This window comes from Felis catus, chromosome D2 (genome assembly GCF_018350175.1).
Source record: "Felis catus isolate Fca126 chromosome D2, F.catus_Fca126_mat1.0, whole genome shotgun sequence".
Lineage (NCBI taxonomy): Eukaryota > Metazoa > Chordata > Mammalia > Carnivora > Felidae > Felis > Felis catus.
The window spans coordinates 49,369,641-49,395,262 of record NC_058378.1 but is presented as its reverse complement, the minus strand read 5'-3'; the positions used below and the strand labels follow the sequence as shown (position 1 = coordinate 49,395,262).

Sequence of the window (25,622 nt, the reverse complement as noted above, 5' to 3'; positions counted from 1 at the left end):
GAGCTGGATGCTCAACTGACTGAGCCACCCGGGCACCCCTTTATTGAATTACTTCTTAAACATGACTGAACATTGGAATCACTTGGGGAGCTTTGCCAAGGCCCCGCCCCAGGCCGATTAAAGCAAAAATCTCGCAGGTGGGATTTTCTTAAGCTGTGATGTTAATGTGCTGTCAAGTTTGAGAACTGTCACTTTACAGCAGTGATTCTCAAACTTGAGGGGGTATCAGAGTCACTTGGAGGGCTTATTAAAGCACAGGGTGGCGCCCTGCCCCAGAGCTTCTGATTCAGGAGGTCTGGAGTAGGCTTGAGGAGGTGAGTTCTAACTAGTCCCCAGGTGAGGCTGATGCTGATGCTACTGGTCCGTGGACCCCATTGATTTGTAGAGAATGACTCCTTTAAGACAGATTACCTAAAAGAGTTTACAAGGACAGAGGGTATAGTATCTATTTTTCTGACAAAGGACTTGAATCATTATTTTCAGGATAAGGCACACAAATTTATAACGTTGTTAGCAACGTATAACTATACTAGCTTTACTTCACCACTTGTGAAATTACAATATCATAATTATTATACTTTATAAAATATATTTACATATATTATAATTGTTGTTTTACATTTTTTAGATTTTATATGCAGGAAGTGTTATTTGGAAAATAGTTCAATTTTGAATATCACTTCATGCACTAGAGGCAATATCAGGTGATGTAAATGGTTTATTGTTAAAACTCAAGGTATAAAAACACTAGGGCTTTGCCATGGAGATAGCAGTTGGTGGTGGTGAGGAAGGAAGACACTCTTTTTGAAGGTCAGTGTTTTTCAGAAAACATTTCTGTCTTGCCCCATTTGGCACCTTCAGGGTGGGTGTAGATAGAATGGGTAATTGCCATCTAGGTAGTGTTCTTAATCTTTATATTATATCAGACTCATCTCTAGAAGTTCAGACTGAATGTTTAAAGAGTTCTCCAGGGAATTCTCATAAGAGCAGGAATGAAGAGCCCTGGCTGGTGAAGAGATAAAGGCCCTATAAGGTGTTGTGCATAGTTGTGGCATCTCTGAGCTAGGCACATTCCACAGCATGGTGCTGGTCCAGCCCCTGGTGGGTCAGTGGTAGGTGCTGAGAAGTTAGGGCCTCCATCAGATGCAAAGATGATTAGGCATAAGCATGTGTGCTCTGTGAATAAAACTCATGAGATTTACAGGAAGGAAAGCAGACACAGTGATTCCCAAGTCTTCTAAGAAGGAAGCCATCTGACTCCCTGGTTGATATTAGTAGCTTTGAAAGAGGTGTGAAAACCCCTGGCATCTTGGTTGCCTAGTTACAGATATTTTCTAGGCTTGGATTCCTGGAGGCCGGATTCTCAGAGTGCTGCTTCCTGCATGGGGGATAATGTGTTAGGTTTATATGCTGCCTCGTTCTCTTTGAGAGGCTCATATGCCCTGGGAAGAAGGAATGCATCATGGGAGTACTGTTGCACATATTTATTTAGTGTGTCATGTAGCCTGTTTTGTATCTTCCTTATCCTTCTCTCCTGAAACGTTAGATACTCACTCAATTCTCAGATTATGAGAGGCTGTTTTTGCCACTTCTCCACTGTCATGGGACGCGTACGCAATGAATTAACTATCAGATACTTAGCAAGATACATTCCGTGTCAGGATTATTTTAAGAATTTGTTTGAAATTGTCTACCATAGTGTACATCTGGCAATTTTAGAAAGCTTTACCAGTGTGTGTGGATCAAATTCTTTCTGGCTCTAGATGCTGTCTTAGCAAAGTCCTTCTGGACATCTCATATTGGAGAGGAAGAGGACAAGAACATGGCTGACTGGGGCAGGAGCAGCGTCATGGGGCTTGACTGTAGCTGTCACACTTGTCAGTTTCTCCCACCAGGATAAGGACATATTTGCATGGTACCATTCAGGCTATAAAGCCCCCTTTAGTTTACCTTTGAAAGTCTATAAGAAATGTAGAATGGTTTTGCTATCCCCACTTTTTCCTACAAGGAAAGTGTGGTTCTGGGAGATTCTAGACCTCTCCAGAGCCACATAGATGACAAATGTTAGAGCAGGACTTTAATCAATGTTTTAAGGTTTCGGGCTGTTCTCAAACGTTGGTTTTCATCAGCATCAACTGGGGAGCTTGTTAAAAATACTATCCAGTGTCAGTGAGCCTGGGACTCTGTGGGCTTCAGTAGCTATCTCCCTGCTGACTCTGATAAAAAGCCAAGTTAAAGAAGCACTGCTTTAGACTCTGCTGTCCCACAACCTAATCTGATAATCAGATAAAAGTCTAGATGAAGGCAGTCATATCATCAGAGAAGTCATCATTTCAGCAAACATAAGATTGCCCTTCCCATGCATCCTGGGAGGTGAAAAGGGTTTTCAAGATAGGGAAGATAGTGCAGGTAGGGCTCTCTGGGCTGTGGAAGGGCTTGGTTAAGGCCTGCAGGTATGAGAACATGGTAAACAGAGTAGTATTCTGAGAGCCTATAAGGAAGGGAATACCAAGAAGAGATCATAGGAAGCTGGAATGGGGTCGAACCACCAAGATCTCTAAATATTGGGCTAATGATCTGAGCTACGTCTGTGCTCTTTAGGAGTACAGGTGACTGGCTAGGTGACCAGAATGCTAAGACTGAGTTTAGGAAGCAAATATTGATTTCATGTTAAGGCAGTGATGGGACTGCAATGGATAAATGAATTAACACTGTTTTTCTGTTCTCCCACTTGATTTTGGCCTTAAATTGAAGAGCTGGACACCAATAAGGAAAGAAGCAATGGCCTACTGGGGACAGAACCAGGCTCCCAGACAAGATCCTGTTCTCAAGGGTCCTGATGACAAGCTTACTATACCTAGTGATTCTAGGAAGACAGAGCATGTTCCTGGACAAAAGTCTTACTCCGGGAACCGTGGAGGCAGGAGTGTAGGTGTGGCCCCACAGTTCCCTGTGATGGTCATGGCAAGCTTAGGACCTTCTGGGGCTTGGCAGAGTTCCCCTTCTTCCACAGGCAGCTCAACAGTCTGGCCTCAAACTACTCTCTCACTTTTGACATATTCTCCGAAGGGAAAGTCTAGAGAATCAGGAAGTCAGAGACAAAATCCCATCCCAGGACAGTCCCTTAGGATACTAACTGGCTTCTCTGGGGGAAGACCTAGGGCTATCTGGGCAATTTGACCACCACCTCCTGCAGAAATCATTGCAGGAATGTCTAGAAAGGGAAGAACCATTGAGGCCAATGATCAAGATGCTTCTACAAGCTTTTGTAAAATTCCAACACCCACAGAGTCCCCAGGAGCTACTTCTTGATATGAAAGATCCACAATCAGACATGAGACAGCTGTTACAGGTTATGCTTCTGGATTTTCCTTCTTGGCATTTGCTCGTAGATGGGAGCCTCAAGAGTATACTTCAGCAATATCTTTCATCCTGGGGCCAGCAGCCCAGCTGGGCTAGGGAGAATGGCAGGGGCAGGTGCCGTGGCCCTGTCTGCCCCCATTCTGGTATCAGCAGCAGCCCCACGGCCAGCGGGCTGGCTGGAGAGAACAGCAGGGGCGGATGCCACAGCCCTGTGTGCCCATAGTCCAGTATCAGCAGCAGCCCCAGGGTCAGCAGCTTGGCCAGATGCTTCAGGCCCACCTGCCCCCATTCTGGTATCAGAGGCTGCTGCTGGGCCAGCAGCCTGGCAGGAGAGAACAACAGAGGCAGATGTCGCAGCCCTGTCTGCCCATGGTCCAGTATCAACAGCAGCAGGGGCAGATGCTGTGGCCCTGTCTGCCCCCATTCTGGTATCAGCAGCCGCCCCATGGCCAGTGGGCTGGCTGGAGAGAACAGCAGGGGCAGATGCTGCGGCCCTGTCTGCCCACGGTCCAGAATCAGCAGCAGCTCATCTCAGAAGGCCAGCAGTCTTGGGAGGCTGCAACCCCACCACCTCCATCCCAGGGAGAAGCACAAGGGGAGAGGCGACTGCCAATTCTTCAGTAGTCCCTGATCCTGGAGCACGGGACGCAGCTGCCTCAGCAATAGTCCCTAAATTAGTGCTCCTTTTGGAGACTGTTCTCCAGATACATAAACCTCCATGCATGAGCATCTCCACCCACTGCCACAGCTGTGGCTTTGTAGCCGCACTAGCAATCTCTGAAATTGTGAAGGAATTGTGAAGGAAATGCAGTGCTTAAAATTATAGATCAGTTTCTACTTGTGCAAGTCAAGAAGGATATGCACTGGAAACTAACTTGAATTTTTCCAGAAAAATTAAGAACTGTGCCAACAACAGGAATAACTGCTAGCATAGATGGACACACAATGCTAGGTATAAAAAAGTCCAACCATGTGTTTTCAGACAATATAGTCCCAAAAGTCGCAAGAGGGGCATATACAGCAAAGACTAGACTCTCTAGATCATAGGAAATGAAGCCTTTAGTCACCCTGCTGACAATAATTAGATGAAAAGTAGGTGTAAGGAAGTAAAGGGCAGACTGTGAGTGGACAGCCTATGAACAGACTTGATGGACACAGAAATGGGGAGACTGCTCTTTTAAAAAATAAACTTTTTATTGAAGTATAACATAGATAAAAGTGCCCAAATTGTAAGTATACAGCACAACTCATCTTCATAAAGTGAACACACTTGCATAACCACCAGTTGGTTCAAGAAATTCAGTATTACCGATACTACAGATGTCACTCTTGTGCCGTCCCTACCCCTCCAGTATTAGCTATTATTCTCACTTCTAACCTCATGCATTTTTTTTTCTGCTTTTGATGTATTTTTAATGCCCAACCAGCTAAATACCACCAAGAACAACAACTAAGTTCAGGTGTAGGCTTATTGGCTTGCTACAGTAAGAGGGCATCTCAGGAACTTGAGTGCATCTGGTAAGAAGAGGGAGCAGGGAAAGGCTGGGCTTAGGTTGAATAATTCTGAGGAGTTAGGGGAAGTTGGGATCAGCTCTAAATTGGTAGCTGTCATAAGGCAGCTTAGCAATTAGGTATCTCAGTAATGTCTGTTCAGCAGATGGGAACAGCAAGGTAGTTTAGTTCAGGTGTAGGCTTATTGGCTTGCTGCAATAAGAGAGGGCATCTCAGCAACTTGAGTGCATCTGGTGAGAAGAGGGAGCAGGGAAACACTGGGCTTAGGTTGAGTAACTCTGAGGAGTTAGGAGAAGTTGGGATCAGCTCTAAAATGGTAGCTGTCATAAAGCAGCTGAGCAATTAGGTATCTCAGTAATGTTTGCTCAGCAAATGGGAACAGCAAGTTAGGACTGGGGCATCATTAGTAAAAAGGCAGCAGTAACTTGAAGAAGGGGGTCATTAGGACATTTTACATCTGCAGCATGACCTTGGGAGAAATATTTTCTATTAACTTTGCAGCTGGCTTTATGCCTATTAGCAGATAATAGATATTATAAGCAACAGATGATTTTTTACTTTCAATCTTGAACTAATTCTACTCATTTGGTATAAATAAAATCACTCAATATACATCTTTCATGTCTGACTTCTTCCATTCAACATTTTGTTTGATTCATCCCTATAGTTGCATGTAATTGTGGTGTGCTCATTATTATTGTTTTTAAATCTTTTTTTTTGTTTATTTTTGAGAGAGAGAGAGAGAGAGAGAGAGAGAGAGAGAGAGAGAGAGAGAGAGAGAGAGAGAGAGATGCAGGGCTCAAACTCATGAATGGTGAGATCATGACCGGAGCCGAAGTTGGACACTCAACCGACTGAGCCACCCAGGTGCCCTGGGTCTGGTGATTAGTAATGTAGTCTAATATTCCCCTGTGTCAGTATACCACACTTTACCTGTTCTGTTACAAGCACTGGAGAATTTTCAGTTCTTGGCTCTGACAAATAGTGCTATTAACATTTCAGTGCGTGACTTTAGATGAATATATGAATGCATTTCTGTTCAACATACACCAAAAGTAAAATTCTAAGTCATTTGATATGCATATAGTCAGCTTTAGTTGATTCTGCCATCATTTTCCAAACTGGTTGCTTCAATTTAGTTTTTCACAGCAGGTGTATGAGAGTTGCAGTTTCTTCACATCCTCACTAATGCAGGTATTGTCTGCCTTTTCACTTTAGCCATTATGGTGGATGTGTAGTTCTGCCTTGTGGGTTTTGTTTTTTTAAAGTAAGCTCTACACCCAACATGGGGCTTGATCTCACGACCCTAATATCAGGAGTCGCATGCTTTACCAACTGAGCCAGCCAGGCAAACCTGCCTTATGGTTTTTATTACATTTCCTTGATGGCTAATAAAGTAGAATATTTTTTCCATGTGTTCACTTGCTATTTGGATAAGCTGTCTTTTTGTGAAGTGCTTAAGTCTTTTGTTCATTTTTCTATTGTGTTGCCAGCTTTTGTCTTATTAATTTGTAAGTTTTATTTATATATTCTTGAATTAAAGTCTTGGTCATGTCATATATAAGAATTGCAGTATCTTCATCCACCATGGCTTGCCTTTTTACTTAGTTAATAGTTTTTTTTTTTTTTTTTTGCACAGAAAATCTTAAGTTTAATGTGTTCCAATTCTCTTCCTTTGTGGTTAGTGCTGTGTCCTATTTTTTTGCCTGTTCCTAGCTCATGAAGTTATTCATCTGTTTTCTACTAAAACCTTAAAAAAACTTTCACATCTAGACTTGCAATTCATCAACTCAATAGTGTGATTCTTTTTTTAACCATATGGTTATCATAGTGACATGGTTTTATTTGTTTGAAAAGACATTGCACTGCTGTGTCACCATCATAATAGATGTAACTCTGTATAGTCTGATGTACTAAGGACTGCAATCCTTTCTAGAGACTTGGGATGTCAGTGGGCACCATCTTTATGCAATCTCTTTGCCCCGCCCCAGGTTATCAGTATCTCTGAGGAGTCTGTGTACAAGTCTGGTGCCTGCAATTTTGTGTTTGCTGCCCAGGGGACACATCCTTCATAGCCTGGCTGTGGTGGCCAGTGGGGCTGGTGTTCATGGGTTCTATGGGATGACAGCAAAGAAAGAAACAGTTCTTAACTGGCTATCACCCCAGTGCCCAGTGCAAAGTGAGCAGACGGAAACAGTGACTTCCCAGTCTTTCTCTGGAAGAGAGATATTTGCATACTTTAAAAGCTGCTGCTTGAGGGTCTGGCTTTCAATCAGTCTGAATTTAGATGCTGACTGGGACTCTCCTCTTTGGGACACTCACAGATCTTGTCATATCCTGAACTACCGGGAGCCACTAAAAATAAGGTAGGTGCTTAGACAATCACAAAGGTTTGGGTTGAACAATAAGGTATATCTCCTATATAAGGACACTCCTTCAAGACTGGGAGAGGTGGTTGTTTTATACAATGCACTAAACCATTGCAAAGTGAAGGAAAATGGAAAAACAGAGGAATACGTTCCAAATGAAAGCACAAAATAAAACCTCAGAAAAACACCTTAACAAAATAAAGTGATTTACCTGTTTGGTGTTTTTCAGAGGAAATTGTTCTGTATGTAGCTATAGATTTGGTATGTCCATGAAAAGAGGTGAGTTCAGGATCCCTCTTTGTTGCCATCTTGAACTGGAACCCTGATAGTGATATCTATATAACTCATAGGGAATAGAAAAAAGGAACACTAACAATGGGTTTTGCTTAGGATTTGCCTAGATTAACGTTGGAGGGGTGGGGAGAAGAAGGGAAAGGACTATCAGAGGCATCTGTATGGCTTTTTCACACATTGCATGACCATGCTTCCTCCTCCCAATCAATACCCCTTACTCTGTAATCTAATATATTCTCTTGCCCCTCAGTTTTGGGCAAGATTCAATACTATTGCCTATTCTTTTGTTACTATCTCATCTCATGGCTTCCTTGAAACCATATCCAATTTTTTTCTTTCTCTCTTTATAGCACTTTATGGGTTTTGTGTTTATGTTAACAGTGTTTATGTTTACATTGCTCATTTCTCTTAGCTTCTGGTAATGGCTCTCTGTCCTCGGTGTTTTTTAGCTTACAACTGTACACCAATGTCTCTGCTGTCATATGGTATTCTCCCTTCATGTGCCTGGGTCTTTGTGACTCTTTTTTTTTTCTTAATGTTTATTTTTGAGAGACACAGAGCATGAGTGGGGGATGGGTAGAGAGAGAGGGAGACACAGAATCCGAAGCAGGCTCCAGGCTCTGAGCTGTCAGCACAGAGCCTGACGTGGGCTCGAACTTATGAACCGTGAGATCGTGACCTGAGCCACAGTCAGACGTTTAACTGAGCCACCCAGATGCCCCCCCCATCTGTGTCTTTTCTATCTGCCCTTAATGGTGTGCTCTGTCCCAATACTTAGGCCCAGCTCAGTTGTCCCCAAACCAATGCAGGCTGGCATATGGTGCATGCTCAGACTTATGGTGGGTCCCCCTCCTTTTCCTCTACTGCCTTGTTGCACCAGCTACATCTGGGACAATGTTGACTAGAAAAGGGGAGTAGATATCTTTGCCTTCTTCCTAGTTTTAGAAGGAAACTGCTTTTTATTTCACCATTAAATATGTCAGGTGCTGGTTCTTCCATAGACACTCTTTGTTGGATTGGGGATGATCCCTTTAATTCCTTACCAATTGAGAGTTTTTAATCATGAATGTTGATGTTTTTCAAATACTTTTTCTGCATTTAAATAAGATAGGGTTTTTCTTTTTTAGTATGTCAGTATGATGAAATACATGGATTCTGAATGATACAGCAAACTTGCATTCCTGGGATAAACTCTATGAGGTATTACCATCTTTTATAGATAGTAGTTTCAATTTGCTATTTTTTAAAAGAATTTTTGCATCTGTATTCATGAGAGATGTTGATGTATGATTTTCTTTTCTTGTGAGGTCTTTTTCTGGCTTTGGTACGTGGGTAATGTTGGCTCACAAATGGGTTGTTAAGTGTTTCTTCCTAGAAGAGAATTTGTATAGAATTGTTGCTCTGTCTCCCTTAAATATTTGTAGAATTCATTTGTGCCATCTGGGTCTGCACTTTTTTTTGTGGGGGAAGGTTGTCAGCTACAAATTCAACTTTTAGGACTACTCACATTTCTTTTCTTCTTGAGTGAGTTTTGGTAGTTTTTGCTTGTCAAGGAGTTTTTACATTTCACCTAAGTTGTTGAATTTATTGGCATAAAGTTTAAAATTCCACACTGCTTTAGTAGATCCAAATATTTCGGTATATACTTTCAGCTCAAAATATTTTCAAATTTTCCTTTTTACCTCCTCTTCATGGCTCATTTAGGAGGGTGATTTAATTTCCAAATATCTGGGGTTCTTCAGATATCTGTTAGTGATTTTTAATTTAATTATTTTCTGGTTATACGTACCTTGTATAGTTTCCATTCTTTTAAATCATTTGAAACTCGTTTTATAGCTCACAATATTTGCACCTGAAAAGAATGTACATTATGCTGTTGTTGGGTGGTGTTCTATGTATGCCATTTAATCAAATTAGTTGATGGTCTTTTTTACCCTTAACTGATTTTTTTTTTGACAGTTTAAAACTTTAAGGGAATCTTAATAGTCAAGTAGCTAACATAAGAACACTCTGCAGAGTTTCAGCGTGTCTTTGTTTAAAATTGGATTGCCCTTCACCTGGGTAACTCGGTTAAGCACCCTTAACTGATTTTCTATTTGTGGTATCACTTAAGTGTGGAAATACTTGAAATAACCATACTTGTCTACATTTATTTCAATTTTATCAGATTTTTTTTTTTTTTTAAGTAGGTTCTGAGCCCAACACAGGGCTCAAACTCACAACTCTGAGATCAAGTGTCGCATGCTCCACTGGCTGAGTCAGCCACGCACCCTTCAATTTTATCATTCAAAAAATTTTTTTCAATGTTTTTATTTTATTTTTGAGAGAGAGAGAGAGAGAGAGAGAGAGAGACAGAGCACGAGTGTGTGTGTGTGTGTGGGGGGGGGGCAGCAGAGAAGGAGTTACAGAATCCAAAACAGGCTCCAAGCTCTGAGCTGTCAGCATAGAGCCCAATGTGGGGCTTGAACTCATGAGTCAAGAGATCATGACCTGAGCCAAAGTCAGACACTTAACCCACGTGCCCCAATTTTATCAGTTTTTATTTCTGGCATTTTGAAGCTATAAGTATTGGAGATAGAAGATAACTGTTTTACTGTTGGATTCTCAAATGCCAGAATACAGGTCTCTCCCTCCGGGCCAATTTCTGCAAAGAACTCCCCACCTCTTGCTGAAGGGTAAATCTCTGGTTGGCAAGGGCACAGGGGTTGGAGAGGAGGGCATGGGTGTATAGGGTTAAGTGAATGTTCCATATATACCTGGCCATTAATTTCACTGCTTTCCCTTCATGTCTCACTCCTGTCTTCCACAGTATTAAGCATTTCTGAGACTGGAGCCAAACTGGTTACTTTTTGTCCTTATCTTCATACGCAAGCAGTTTAAATGGTGCCTGTTTCTGCTCTGATACAATAGCCACCCCCCTTCCATCGTTCAAATTGTTGTTGAGATTTGTTTGTTATGGTCTTCCTCCTGTCCTCTTTATTGCTGTGGTTTTATAAATGTAAAAAATTTCTTTTTAGCATTTTAATGCTGTCCAGAGAGATGTTTAACAAAAAGCGCATTTTCTAGCCTTTTCTCTGCTAGTCATTTTGCTTGGGTTGACCATACGCTGACATTTCTGTGGCCCTTGCCACATGTTCCTATGTATTAGCTTTTCCCAGATCTAACTCTTGAACCTACTTGCTGTTATTACCTGCCTTCAGGTACCAATCTGGTGCCAGTTTTACTCTTGCAACTTCTTTGGGCATGTTGCTTTGAACTTTTGTTGGCTTTCATTACCTAGGGTATAGTCTTGTACTCCATGACCAGTCATGATGCTTTCTCATCAATGAAAGTACAATGGCAAAGCCATGGGAATTTCCATATTTCGTTCTATCCCCTAACTCTGGCTGTCAGGGTGGGGGGTGGGAAGGAAAAATTAAAATATCAGGGGTGCCCGGCTGGCTCAGTTGGTAGCACATGCAACTCTTGATCTCGGGGTTGGGAATTTGAGCCTCATGTTTGTTGTAGAGATTACTTAAAAATAAAATCTTAAAAAAGTTAAACAGATTATAATTTGGAAATGTGACAAGTAGTGATCACATATTCACTAGTATTTTGACTTTAAGATATTAAACAACCCATACAGAAGGAACAGCACCCAATGAATAGGTAAGACTTTTAAGAATTGTAAAAGTGTTCCAAGTACTCAACAAATAATCTGTAACCTATATAGTGACAGAATTATCAATTGAATATAACTGATGATTACTGAGAATAGCCAAAGGTCTTTGTTCAAATCAAGTATCAAGCCTAGGGCAACCCCTGAACTCTGAAAAAACTCCTCTTCAGCAATCCTAAAGCACACATATATTTTTTTCATGAAATTGGGATGTATCTTAGCAAAGTGCTTTTTTCACAATCAATGGTTTCTTAAGATCTGATGAAATGTGACATATCCCCTGTTGTTCCCCCTGTATTTTCACGTGTAAATCCCTCTTTTCCACAAACTTCTTTCCCATAATCTGTGAAATGCTTCCCAAGGACTCTGATCATATTTCAATTGTATTAAGGAAGATGATGCTTAAAAGAAAATAGTAAAAGCTAAACATAGTTAAAAACATTGATATCATAAGTTATGTATAAAAGGAAATTTGGAAAAATAAGCTATTTTATAACCATTTGAGATTTGGACTTCCGACCTCCCTCTATCCTCAAAGCACACAGGTTCTTGTGATCATATTTGGCTCCAAACCCCAGTTAGATTCCATATATCAGGGAGTTAGAAGACATATGTGACAAAGAGTGAAATCCTGAATAGATACTCAGGTATGCTCTATGAGGGTAGAAGGAATGAGAGGCATTCATTCATTATTCTAGAGACTGGTGAAACAGAATCACATCATTTGTGATGTTGCCTTAGAGTACCCAAACAAGTGAGACATTATGGAATGGCTAAAGAGCAGAAGCTTAATCATCACCCTAATCATTGCATATGGAACGCTTACTCAAGGGTGGAGTCAAATATTCTAGAACTATCTCTTAAAGGCAAATGTCTTAATCTCTCTTCTTTATTCCTTAATAGAGATGAGCTGTTTCCCCAAAATTAATGTATACTTTTCCTGTTATCTATGTCCAGTTAACTACTTCAGCTTACCTTGGTCAGGATATATTAGTTATAACCCCATGTTCTCAAGCTAATAAGTAAGCATCCATATTTTTCATATATGGATACTAGTTATTGGTGAAAAACTGGGAAATGAAACACTAGGTAACCACCTGAGAACTGCTTGAGGAATCATTAACCATTAGTGAGAAAATGAGGGCTGCTCATTGTATAGTAAATTTCAATTTAGTTATGTACATAATCACTTTTCTTTCAACTGTTGCTTCTGCTTCTTGTATCGACTTCTAGGGGACAAATGTCTCTTTGAAGTGTCCTAGCTTCACACTGCAAGTGAATTATATGTGATACATTGCATATTTTAAGCCTGGTCATCCCAAACATACTCTCCAAATAGGTTAAAATGTTTTTATATAGCTATTTTTTTTCACATTTATTTATTTTTGAGAGAGACAGAGTGTGAGCAGGGAGGGGCAGAGAGAGAGGGAGACACAGAATCTGAAAACAGGCTCCAGGCTCGGAGCAGTCAGCACACAGCCTCTCATGGGGTTCAAACTCACAAAATATGAGATCATGACCTGAGTGGAGTCAGAGGCTTAACCAACTGAGCCACCCAGGTGCCCCATATAGCTATTTTTATGTGAAGTACTTTCAGCCAAATATAAGAATAATTTTATAAATCAGACTTCTAGATCTATAGTGAGACCTAAACAGGCTGGGGATTCTGTGAAAACAAATGGCTTTTGGGGGGTACAGCAAATATTAAAACAAGAGATAAGCCCAGAGAAAAATACTAGAAATTTTCTCTCTGGACTCCTTTGTTTTGCTTAGCACAGACATGAGTGCTGAAGAAAATTAAGGAAATGAGGTAGTGAGGAATTAAATACATTTAGATATATTTCATTTCTGCTATGTTTCAACATGGTATATGTACCCTATTTGGCTTTAGTTTGGTGGCGGGGGGTCATCTGAAGTGGTGAGATCTGGAAGAACCCCAACAGACCAGCCGCACCCAGGAAAAAGAACTACTTCTGTTCCTAGGCAGCTGCCTTAGGGGGGTGGGTTCAATATTCTGTAAAACAGTGTGTGGGGTGTACCACACAAGTAGCTCCTCTCTACCACCTGCCACGTGGCCACACAGTATTGGTATATTTTTTTCATAAACACAAGAGATTTCATGCCCATAGTATCTCCCACCACTCCTTTGACCTAAAACTAACACGTGCAATCACAGTTCAGAGAGAGCTCATCAAGGCTGGAAGGAAATAGGAAAAACACAAGGCACATGATTTGAAGAGAAACCAGAGTTTCAATTTCTCAGAATGTGAACAAAGGGAAACATGTTCTGCTTGCACAAATATAAAGTTTTTTGCACTTAAAAATGCGGGGTAGGATATACAGTTCTAATAACACTGGCTGAACTGCAAAGTACAGATATTTCACTCTACCCATCCGAGGAACCAGAACAATCGGTTCTCTGTATAGCATGACAAAGTGCTTGGTACTTAAATACTTTAAATGAATGAATAAATTTCAGTGAGGGAACATATCTGAATAACCTATGATCTCTCTCCTGAGAATATAAAGGGAAGAGTGACATTAAAAATGTTTAAGTCTTTCCAGTAGACCTTATTTAATAGGATCTTTCCTATGAACCCGCTGGTGGATGTGGAGGTTGGAGCTCTGGCTGAAGCCCTTCCCACACTTGCTGCACTCATAGGGCTTCTCTCCAGTATGCACTCTCTGGTGGATGAGGAGTTTTGAGCTCTGGCTAAATCCCTTCCCACACTTGCCACAGTGATAGGGCTTCTCTCCAGTGTGGACTCTGAGATGGATGCGGAGATCAGAGCTCTGGCTAAAGCCCTTCCCACATTCGTAGCACTGGAAGGGCTTCTCACCTGTGTGTATGCACCGGTGAATGTGAAGGTTCGAACTCTGACTGAAGCCCTTCCCACATTCCCCACATTTGTAGGGCCTCTCCCCAGTGTGGACTCGCTGGTGGATGTGCAGGTTGGAGCGCTGACTGAAGCTCATACCACACTCCCCACACTCATAGGGCTTCTCGCCAGTGTGCACTCGTTGATGAATGTGCAGTTTGGAGCTCTGACTAAAGCCCTTCCCGCACTTGTCACATTTATAAGGCTTCTCGCCTGTATGGACTGCGTGATGAATGAGCAGACTTGAACTCCTTGTGAAGCCTTTTCCGCACTTGTCACACTTATAGGGTTTCTCATCCGTGTGGACTGCTCGATGGATGAGGAGACTGGAGCTCCTCGTGAAGCCCTTCCCACACTGCTCACATTTGTAGGGCTTTTCTTCTGCGTGGCGTCTTTGATGAAGTAGTAGTTCTGAGCGCTCGCTGAAGTCCTTACCACACTGACTACATCTGTGTAGCTTCTCTGCAGGGTGGATTTTCTCACACGGATTACTGCCTGAGCTGTTGTTATGTCTTTTCCTGCAGTGGTAATGGCTACAGGGTTTCTCCTCTGTATGAGCTCTCCGATGACTACGACCGACCACTTGTGATTTCCAACCACAAGTGTCTTTGCAGTTACAGTCAAAGCGATCCAAAGATCCTCTCAACTGGCCATTCTGGCAAGTCGCCTCACCACTGACCAATGGCGAGACCAGTTCTGTTACATCAGACAAAAGTTTAATTTGAAGGTTCTCTGAACAATGGTCCATGGGAGGACTTTCTCCTCCCAAGACTTTTCTCTCAGTGCCTTCTTCGGTTATAAACAGACTTTTACTTTTCTGAGGATCCTGGGGCTCATTTTTGCAGAAAGTCACTGAGGAGCCCTTTGTGGCCACTTGGCTTGGGACTTTCAAAGACAAATATTCTTCACTTGCCATGTTTTTATAATCATCACTTTGAAGAGTCACCATACTGCTCTTGTTTCTAGAAATACAGAAGATGCTTTTCCCTACTTCTGACAAAGGGAAAAATCTAGTTCAGGATTCCCGTACCCTTCTCCTGGAAGATTCACAATACAATCCTGACTCTGTTATTGTGCTGGCCATATCTTCTAAAATTAGCCAGCAGAAAAGCCCCTACGTAATAGATCCCTAAGTCTTTTTTCTTGAAGATTATCCATAGAATTTTCATTCAAATCTCCTAGGGAACAAAGAGAATTCAGTGATAAGAACATACAAAGAGTAGATTTCAAGATTTTGGAACTAGAATGCCTAATGCTTGAAGATTTAGTAACTAGGAAAAGGTTCAGTCTCGTCCTTATAGTCATGTCCTTTGGGTTAATGTCAGAAGGAGAGAAGGCTTAGCTACACAAGGCAGAAATCTTGTCTCAGCTTTTAAACAAACAAAAAAAAAACTGTTCGTCCCCTAACCTTGCATAGGCAATGAATGTGTCCTTGTCACAAATAACATTTCATTTCACTTTACTTCATTGTACTTTAATTAAATTTGCATTTAAATTGGTAACCCACTTTAAAAGGTGCTGGGGATACAAAGAAGAAAATAGAAATTCTTCTGCTTAACAAGCTAGAGCCTACTAGGAAGAAAGACAGTATCAACAGTGATAACCGTAAGTATGACAACAGATGCACGCACAGCCAGTCATGGGAGCACAGAGTACAGGCATTCAACCCAAACCTTGGGGAAGATTTCTGGGAGCAAATGGAAGGGGGGGAAAAAAAGTGAAAATGCAGAGAAAAGATGACATGCTCCAGAAAACTATACACAACTCCTTGTGGAGGATATAAAACAGGTGACAGTGGTAAAAAGTGTGCTCTGAAGAGGAAGGCAGGAGCCAGAACAAAGGGCTTGGCGTGTACTATAAGGATTTAGGATTACAACCCTCAGGGATTTAAAGGACTTCAATGGGGAGCAAAATACCTGATTTTGTGATTTTTTTTCAACGTTTTTTATTTTTTTTATTTTTGGGACAGAGACAGACAGAGCATGAAAGGGGGAGGGGCAGAGAGAGAGGGAGACACAGAATCGGAAACAGGCTCCAGGCTCCGAGCCATCAGCCCAGAGCCCGACGCGGGGCTCGAACCCACGGACCGCGAGATCGTGACCTGGCTGAAGTCGGACGCTCAACCGACTGCGCCACCCAGGCGCCCCTGATTTTGTGATTTTAAACACCATCAGAAATAAGCAAGACTTTAGGTAGAGAAACAATTGCTGCAGCAAATCAGAAGCAAAGTGATAAGGATGGTTATCAAGACAAAGGGAGAAATTCATTGTAAATCACATGATGACTAACTAAACTTAGGAGGGGAAGGAGGCACCCACCAGGATCCTTAAGTTCCTTACTTGAATTGACCAGGTATGGGGGTGTACTTGGTAAGACAGGCTGGAATGGGAAAGTGGGGACCAATAACAAACACAAACTTTGCCTTGTTTAATTTGTGGTGTTCTTGTACTGTTCAGTAGTATGGGCCTGGAACTCCTGAGAGAGAACTGTGCCAGGAATGTAGATTTTAGACTTACTAGTATGTATGTTCATCAAAAAAATTAGAGTGAGTATCTTAATATTACACTGAGGTGACAAAAAAGAAGTCCACAATAGTCTTGTAAAAATAGGCCACAATTAGCAGAATAAAAATGTTGAGAAGCTCCTAGATGATAAAGAGCAGATGAATGAGAACTGATGGAGAATCCAAAAAAAAAAAACCAAAAAACAAAACAAAGCAAAACAAAACAAAAACCAAAAACAAATAAACAAACAAAAAAACCAAAACCCAAATGCACAGCTCAAATCACATACAGAGAAAAGGGCTTCCAAAAGACTAAGATCTCAACAAATCCTAGAAATTCAAATTCCAAACTCAGAATCAACAGTTATAAAGAGAGGTTTACCCTGGAAACATGTTTATTAATTCATATTAGGCATTTCTTTTTTTTCTTTTTTTTTTTTTAGTTTTGTTTATCTACTTTGGAGAGAGAGAGAGAGAGAGAGAGAGAGAGAGACAGAGTTCAAGAGGGGAAGGGCCAGAGACGGAGACACAGAATCCAAAGCAGGCTCCAGGCTCTGAGATGTCAGCACAGAGCCTGACGCAGGGCTCGAACTCACAGACCGCGAGATCATGACCTGAGCTGAAGTCAGACACTTAACCGACTGAGCCACCGAGGCACCCCTAATGTTAGGCATTTCTAATGGCTGGACAAGTTGTTGCCATTAGCAGCACCACTCTCCCAAGCACCTTCTTCCCTACAAAAAAATGAAACATTGGGTAGCTAAGGGTAGTGGCCCCACAGAAAGCCTCAAGAACAAAATAAATGGTCTGCCAAAGAAAAACTCCTAATAGTATTATTTGGGCTGGAGAGAAAACCAGAAGTTGAGGTAATACTGAACCTGCACAATGAAAGGGTTGATTAAAGTACAAAAAGAAGCAACTGACTCCACATGTGTCCAAAATAAGGCTCGAGGTAACCCTGGAAGTGGGATTTCTGATAAGAGAGATACCTCAGAGCTAGAGATTGAGAAGCAGGGCACATCCCAGGTAATTTTGCACTGAAAAGGCAACCTTAAAAAAGGGGTTTACAACCACCCACCATCTGGATTCTTATATCTGTCTCAAACCCAATCAGCAGAGGTGTCCTCTATAAGTACAGCATGCATGCACCAAAGAGGGCCAAGCATCAGCTGAGGATACATACTCCAGTGTCATACTGTGAACATAAGCCTTTTGAAAAAAAAATGAGACAATAAAAACAATATAAGCAGACTAGAAAAAAAAAAGCAGAAAACTAACATAAATGAAGACTGGCATAAACTCAAGAAATAATGACCAGAGGAAACAGAATTTAAAAGGTACGTAATTAAAATCCCAGAGAAATCTGAGAGGATATCGCATCTAGAAAAACAACATAATCTAATAAAATATAAACACATTGCTATGAAAAATAATCAGAATTCTTTCAAATTAATAAAAGGACTGAAAAGGATTACAACTATCCCTGTCATGCCCATTTGAAATACTCAGGCACTAGTTGCACAATCTTATGTAAGAGGCACTCTTATGACATCCATTCTACACATGAGGAAACCCAAGGTTGAAAAGGTTAAGTAACTTATGTCACAGCTACCGTCAAGCTGTCTGATCCTAAGGTCTACGATCTCAATGGGTCGAGAAGCAAAATGAACACATGGCTAAGATGGAAGATTGAGGGATTCTCCTAGAATGCAGAGTAAAAAAAGAGACAGATGGAAAGATAAAAGTAAAAGCCCATTTTGTAGTAGTTCCGTGAATATGGTGAAGACTGAAGGGAGGGAGAGAAATGATCAAAGCAGTAACAGATAAAAATATTTCTTAGAATACACAATTCAGTGCTCACTGAATGCTAAAAATTGTATGTGAAACTTCAGGACTTCAAGGGAAAAAAAAATACCAGAAAACACAAAAGCATCCAGACAGAAATGGCAGGTTGTGTGCAAATAAATGAGAATTAATATATTAACACCGAACTACCAATAAACAATAGTGGAAGCCTGAAATAATTGAGCATTATCTTCCATTTGGAGGAAAAGTGATTGTGAAGAAGATGATACACAATACAAGAAATCGCAGTGAGCAAAGAAGTCAATAAAATAGACAGTTAAGTTGAATCGACTGTTGTTACATAAGAGAAAACTATAATAATTAACCAAACCACTATAAAACAGCATGGAAAATCACCCCAAATAAAATACTTTAAAAAGCAAGCATTAGCTTTAGGAAAGGAAAAAAAAAAAAAAAAAAAAAAAAGGAACTGTAATTATAGTACACTACTTTACCCTGCAGGGAACAAGCGTTATGAAGTCAAAGCAATGTAAGCATTAATTGTGGATGAATGTTGGGGAAAATAATGTAAAAGAGCTAAACCCTCATTTATGATTTAAATAAGTCAATATAAAATATAAAATACTGATAAACTGAAAATTAGCAGTATATTATAATAAACATTAAAACTATACTGAGAAACCATTTTCCACCTGTTAAAATGGCAAAAACCAAAAGCCTGAAAACACACTGCTTGTGAGTGTAAATTTGTAACACCCCCAAGAAGGACATTTTGACAATGATCAAAATCACAAATGTATGCACTTCATATTTTGGCTTGGGAGTTTCATTCTTCAGATTTCCAGGTAGACTTGTGAAATGATAACTGCAGGAGATTTAGTCACTGCAGATGGCTTGTGACAGCAAATGACCACAACCTGGGTAGAGGGGAGTTAGGGACATGAAGGAAGGTTTACACTGTGCACCTTTTTATTTTTGTAGTATAGCTTTAATAATTTATTTACTTATTAAAGAAATTTTTTTTTTTACATTTATTTATTTTTGAGAGACAGAGACAGAGTGTGAGCAAGGGAGGGGCAGAGAGAGAGGGAGACACAGAATCCGAAGCAGACTCTAGGCTCTGAACTGTCAGCACAGAGCCTGACACAGGGCTCGAACCCACGAACCATGAGACCATGACCTGAGCCAAAGTTGGACACTTAACAGACTGAGCCACTCAGGTGCCCCACCCCCCCTTTTTTTTTTTAATGTGTATTTATTTTTGAGAGCGAGAGAAACAGAGAGCAAGAAGGAAAGGGCAGAGAGAGAGAGGGAGTTTGAGTTTTTTTTTTTAGGGGGGTTCCATGGAGCCCAATGCGCAGCCTGAATCTGGGCCCTGAGGTCAAGACCTGAGCAGAGATCAAGAGTTGGACACTTAACTGAGCCACCCAGGTGCCCCAATTTTTGAGATTTTTATATCTTACTTGCATTAAAAAATGTTGGACATCCACATTCAATGTTTTATCAATGAAAAATGAAAACCTAGCACTGAGACTGAAACTGGAAGCATAGAGCACAGGCATTATGTTTATATAAAGAAAATGAAAGCACAGGCCTCTCACTACTTACAGGGACTTCTTCACTCTGTGGTGCTTGCCTCACCTCCCAGGTTTAGTTGAAAATAATGGTTCAAGAGCCATAGTCACTGAGGGAAGAGAACCATGTGGACAGAGGCAGGAAAAAAACCCTGATAGCCATTATTACAGGCTATTTCTTTTTGGTGGTTTTGTACAATGTCTGTTTTTACTACGGGATGGCAATTTCACATGGTTTAATCTAGTAAGTATATATGTATCTTACATCTGTGAAAAAGCCTTTTGTGGGGGCGCCTGGGTGGCTCAGTCGGTTGAGCATCAACTCTTGATTTTGGCTCAGGTCATGATCTAGCAGTTCAAGAGATCGAACCTTGTGTCAGGCTCCACACTGAGTGCTGAGTGTGGAGGCTGCTTGGGATTCTCTCTCTCCCTCTCTCCGCCTCACCATGCTCACTCTCTCTCTCTCAAAATAAATAAACAAACATTTAAAATTATTTAAAACAATTTTTTTTTTTTATTTTAGAGACAGAACACAAGTGGGAGAGAGGGACAGAGGGAGAGAGAAGCCTAAGCAGGCTCCATGGAGCCCCACATGGGACTCAATTCCATGACCCTAGGACCATGACCAGCACCAAAATCAAGAATCAGATACTCAACTGACTGAGCCACCCAAGCGCCCCTAAAAATTTTTTATCATTACATTTTTTAATGGGTACACATTTTTCTCTTATATGTTCCACTATAATTTGTATAACCAACACCCTCTGATATGTTTGGTGAGTAATTTTTTCACCATTTCATTTTATCTATCTATCTATCTATCTATCTATCTATCTATCTATCTATCTATCTATTATCTATCTATCTATCTATCTTGAGAGAGAGAGAACAAGTGGGGGAGGGTCACAGAAAGAGGGAGAGAGAGAATCCCAAGCAGGTTCTGCACTGCCAACACAGAGACTGATGCAGGGCTCAAACTCATGAACCGTGAGATCATGACCTGAGCCAAAATCAAGAGTTGAATGCTTAACTGACTGAGTCACCCAGGTGCCCCTTCAGTATTTTAAATAATTCTATAATGACTTATCATTCTCCATGATTTTCGGTTGGAGTACTGATTATTTCCTTATAGTAGATACCTAAAAATGAATTATTATATCAAAAATGTTTAACTTCTTTGATTTAAGCAGTCAAAATGTTTTTTGAGAAAAACTGTCAGTTATATCCATATTTTTCTTTATGGTATGAAATTTTGTCTCATCAAAAGTATTTTCTTCTATTCAGAAGGGGAGATGGATAAATCCCTGAATGTGTAAGAAAAGAAGCAATGGAAACTAGACATGGTAGGGCAAGGGTTATTTAATGAAAATAAAGTCAAGCAGAGATAGTACAAGGCCAATGTGGGGAAAATGTGGGAAAAGACAAGAGTTCAGATAAGAAGGTCAGTGTAAATGGGAAAGACCACAAACTTCTGAAAAGGAAGTGGGGGGGGGGGGGAGTAAGTGACTAGAAAAAGGGAGATCAGTATGTGGAGACTATCCTTTGAGGCCTTAGCTTTCTCCACAGACCAGAGAACTTCAGAGAGAACTCCAGGAATATTAAAAAAGGGACTCCTCTTTCATGAATTAGCCTGGGCTTATAATCTGCCATGATGCCTAACTGATTCCTTTGGAGTTTATTTTCCATTATATAATGATCTTCACCTTGGTCTGAGAGATCACAACTGGGAGACAAGAAGGATCGGGTAACTGTACAGAAAGCAAATTCAGTCCCAAGAGATGATTTTATAAGGGATATGGTTTTTAAGATGACTCAGTAAAGCTACATTCTCCAATTCTTTTTTTTAATTTAAAGTTTATTTATTTATTTTGAGAGAGAGAGAACGAGCGAGCACGCATGTCAGCAGAAGAGGGGCAGAGAGGGAGAGAGAGAATCCCAAGCAGGCTCCACACTGTCAGACGAGAGCCCAGTGTGGACTCGAATTCATGAACTGTGAGATCATGACCTGAGCTGAAGCCAAGATTCAGATGCTTAACCAACTGAAGCACCCAGGCGCCCCTACATTCTCCAATTCTTAACAAGCCAAATTCTTTGGCTGCATAGAATAATCAGAAACATCCTTTGTGCCAAAAAAAAAAAAAAAAAATTTTAGGAAACATCAATTCCTAAACTACACCCCTGGGGCCCCATCACTATTTAAATTTGAAGAAACAAAGATTCTAATAGGCAGGTGTCCAGGCTCATGTTCTTACCTATGGAGACCAACTGTGGTTCTCCAGCATCACAGCTCAGTGCAGCTTCCTCTGAGCAGAGTCCAGACAGCCTTGCCCTTCCTCAGTGAAGCCCCAAGAAACATCCTTGAATGTTACTAGCTTCTAAAACATTTAGCACATTTCTCCTCAACTGGCAACCATTTGCACAAATGCCTTGGAAGGAATGTGGGGTTGGTAGCACTGGACAAGAAGGGTACAGAAGAGTATAGTTCAGGGACACGAGTCATTTAAGTCAAGTTTTGTTGGAACAACTTTCTCTTCTCATCCACTTTGCTATTTTTATCCAAATCCTTCCCTTCCTGTCCATAACTCACCCAAGCTTAAGCTGTCCAGTTACTGAATCTTTCCTTGTCACTGTCATCTCATGACATTGCTGAGTTGTTTTTTCCACCCATTCCTATCACTATCCTGATAATCTCAACACTCAAGAGAACAATTTGCTAAACACTCTAACTTCACGTTTCTTAGCTACTTTAGTGCTAATCATCTCTGCCTCATTTCTTCAAACTCAATAACCATAACCAGGGCCATTTTGCTATATGGACCACCCTGCTTTTGAAATATTAATCTCTTACTATCCTACTCTTTAAAAACATCTTCCTGTTCTTTCTCTTCCATCACACCTCTTTTATCAAGAGCACCACCTGCTAACTCCTCCTTTTTTTTTTTTCCTCCCAGCCAAAGTATACTTCTTTTTTTCCCCCCCAAAGTATACTTCTGATTTCAAGTCTTTCCCTAGTCCTATCAATCATGTTCTTTCTACTTCTAAACTAAGTAGTTGAACGTTCCTGGAAAAAAGAAAATAGCACATACACACATACCATAAAATACTATCCTTAGGTATTCCCAGCAATGTTTCCCCTTACCTCTACACTCCAAATCCCACTTAACATCTGCACTTGGCTGTCTAGGAGGCATTTAAAATTTAATAGGCCCCAGTGGAACTCTTGCTCCTAAAAATCTCCATCAATATCTGCTTTTGCCTAGGGGGTCCTCATTTTAGTAAATGACCACACAACCCACCCAGTTGCTGAAGCCAAAGTCCTAGAAGTCATTTTGATTCTCTCCTCTCTTCCTCACATTTTATCCATACCAAGTCCTATCGATTCTATCTCTAAAACACATCAGAATCTACTCACTTCTCTCCACCTTGGAGATTATGATTATGAGCACAGCCATATTAAGTTTGAATTGTACCAACCTCCCAATTTGTCTGCTTCCACACTTGCTACCGCACACAATGAATTTTCCACATAGTAGCCAGGGTGATCTTTTAAAACATCACATCAGGCAGGAAACCCTCCAAAGGGGTTTGCAACGGACATCGAGTAAAATCCAGACCCTTCATCTTAGTCTGCAAAGCTTCACAGACTGGGGTCCTGTCACTTCTCCAACTTCAACCCAAGTCACTCCTCCCTACGTGTCATACTTGGCCGCAGTGACCTTGCAGGTCCCTGACAACATCAAACCTATCCCAACTTAGGGCCTTTAAACTGGCTGTCCCCTCTGCCCAGAACATTCTTTTCCCACATCCACACACACCTGGTTCCTTTTCATTCAGGTCTCAGCTGAACTACCGCTCGTCAGAGAAGCATTTCCTTGATGGTCTAATCCACAGTAGCATCCAGAAACTATCACTTCTCTTTGTTTTCATTTCTTTGCACTACTTATGCCTTATCTCATTTCCTTATTTATTCATTTGCTTTCTTATTTACCATCTCTCCCCACTAAGATATATGTTACTTAAGAACAGAGAGGTGTCTGATCCTTGCATCCTCAAGCAATGCCTGTCATTTAACAGGCGTCCAAACATTTATTTAGTTAACTTCACAGTGACTCTGGTTCCTTCCAGAGTTCTGTGGATGGAGCAACACTTCTCAAATTACCTCTAGTGAAGGAATACTTTCTTTTAAAAAGTTTCCAATATGTCAGACTTGTCACATTTTTGTAAAATACAATAAAAAAGAGTTACTAGAAAATAAAAACCCAGACATAGAAAATACCGAAGCCATTTTTAACTTATTAAATTATTATTAAAATGTTGAATTATTTTAAACACTCTCAGTGTCTCTCCTTGTGTCTTTGCAGACTGGTAACAAGCCGTCTGTGGGCTGCCACCAGCCTACAGGCCACACCTAAAAAGCAGACTGACAGAATATACGTAAAATGAGAACGAAGTGAAGCCACAGAAGCAGCTCAACTCTGGGCCAGGGAAGAACCTGCTAACTGTCAGAACTCCAACACCTCAGGCCTGAGGCTGAAGGGGCTCTACCCACTCGCGCCTCAGGAAACTGAAGACAACCAGGCCGCTTGCAGGAACGATAGGACTACCCTACTTGTCACCAGTGGAAGGTAATGATGAGGGAAGGCAGCAGTTTCCTCCCAAGCTCTCAGGTCTCCACTGTATCTGAGGAGAGAGAGAGAGATGAGATTGGGCTCAAGAAGCCTGCAAGTTCCTGCGTGAAGGTGGGAAAGAAAGGCGGCAGAAGTGGAGGTTGCTGCCTCAGGGTGCCATACATACACCCGTGAGGACAGGGGCCAGGGGAACGTCAAGCATTAGGATTAGCCACTTCTTTCCACCAGACGTTTTTTTTCTCAACCTCAGAGAACAAGGTTTCTTTATGTATGAGGCTAACCTCTCCCGTCGCATTCTAGATTCAATCTTCTTCCTTTTGAAATTCAAGTCCATCAATTATCTTTTTTCCCCTTTCATTTTTTAACCATCTTCCTTCCACTCAGTCATCTGGATGGTCTAAGACTCCCGCCCTACCTCAGTAATTTCAAACCACTTCAGATCTTGTGAACCCTTCTCTCCTAAATCTCCCTTCAAAGTGTTACCTCTCCTTTATTTCACTGCCACCGTTGTAGGTAAGGCCCCCGTTTCTTATTCTAGACCACAATAAATCCTTACCAAGTCTTTAAAATACTAGTTTTGTCATTTTTCAATCCAGAGACTGAAAGACTGAGTTACTAATTTTTTAAGATCCCACAGATAAAGTGGTGGGGAGAATTCCATGTCAAGAATGGAAAGGATGTGTTGATGGACTACTAACTCTGCAGTAGACTAAAGATTCCGGGATAAGAAATGGTAGGACAGTGGGCCACATGAAAGGTTATCAGTGTGATAAAGGGAAAGAAAATAGTGGTTCTGCCAAAGACAAAGCTGGGCGAAGGAATCTGAATAATGAACAGTCTCCCCTGATATCAGTGGAGCTAATGAATTATACACCCAAGGTAGACTCAGTATCCTGAAGGCTAACCAAAGGGAAAGGTCATGGGACTAGCAGTTTCCTGTTCCCACCTGACAAATGTCAAACTCCTTAAAACTATTTATATCATGTAACTTTCCACTTCCTTTCCAGAGCCCATCCTTGCTGGATCCAACAATTTA

At 41.1% G+C, this 25,622-nt stretch overlaps 1 protein-coding gene and 2 long non-coding RNA genes across 16 annotated transcripts in view; 2 read left to right on the top strand and 1 right to left on the bottom strand.

The window, feature by feature from the left end:
* LOC123380843 overlaps window positions 1-5,489 on the top strand; it is a 41,524-nt gene extending 36,035 nt beyond the window's left edge. The window contains exon 2 of the long non-coding RNA XR_006587142.1: window positions 2,755-5,489. This is a non-coding gene — a long non-coding RNA (uncharacterized LOC123380843). The remainder of the gene's footprint in view (window positions 1-2,754) is intronic.
* ZNF239 (zinc finger protein 239) overlaps window positions 1-25,622 on the bottom strand; it is a 110,865-nt gene that overhangs the window by 81,522 nt on the left and 3,721 nt on the right. For 6 of the 14 annotated variants that reach the window (XM_019814169.3, XM_045040369.1, XM_045040370.1 and 3 more), the window contains one exon: window positions 13,428-15,253. The exons of 7 other annotated variants lie outside the window; for them this stretch is intronic. In XM_019814169.3, the coding sequence (XP_019669728.3) occupies window positions 13,768-15,024 (1,257 nt within the window). In that variant the 5' untranslated portion in view covers window positions 15,025-15,253 and the 3' untranslated portion in view covers window positions 13,428-13,767. Of the gene's footprint in view, window positions 1-13,427; window positions 15,254-21,902; window positions 24,639-25,622 lie in introns of those variants that run through there. One more of the 14 variants, XR_006587127.1, reaches the window with a different exon arrangement.
* On the top strand, window positions 15,249-25,155 carry LOC123380839. The gene is made up of 2 exons (XR_006587138.1): window positions 15,249-15,680; window positions 24,320-25,155. It is a non-coding gene; the product is annotated as an uncharacterized LOC123380839 (long non-coding RNA).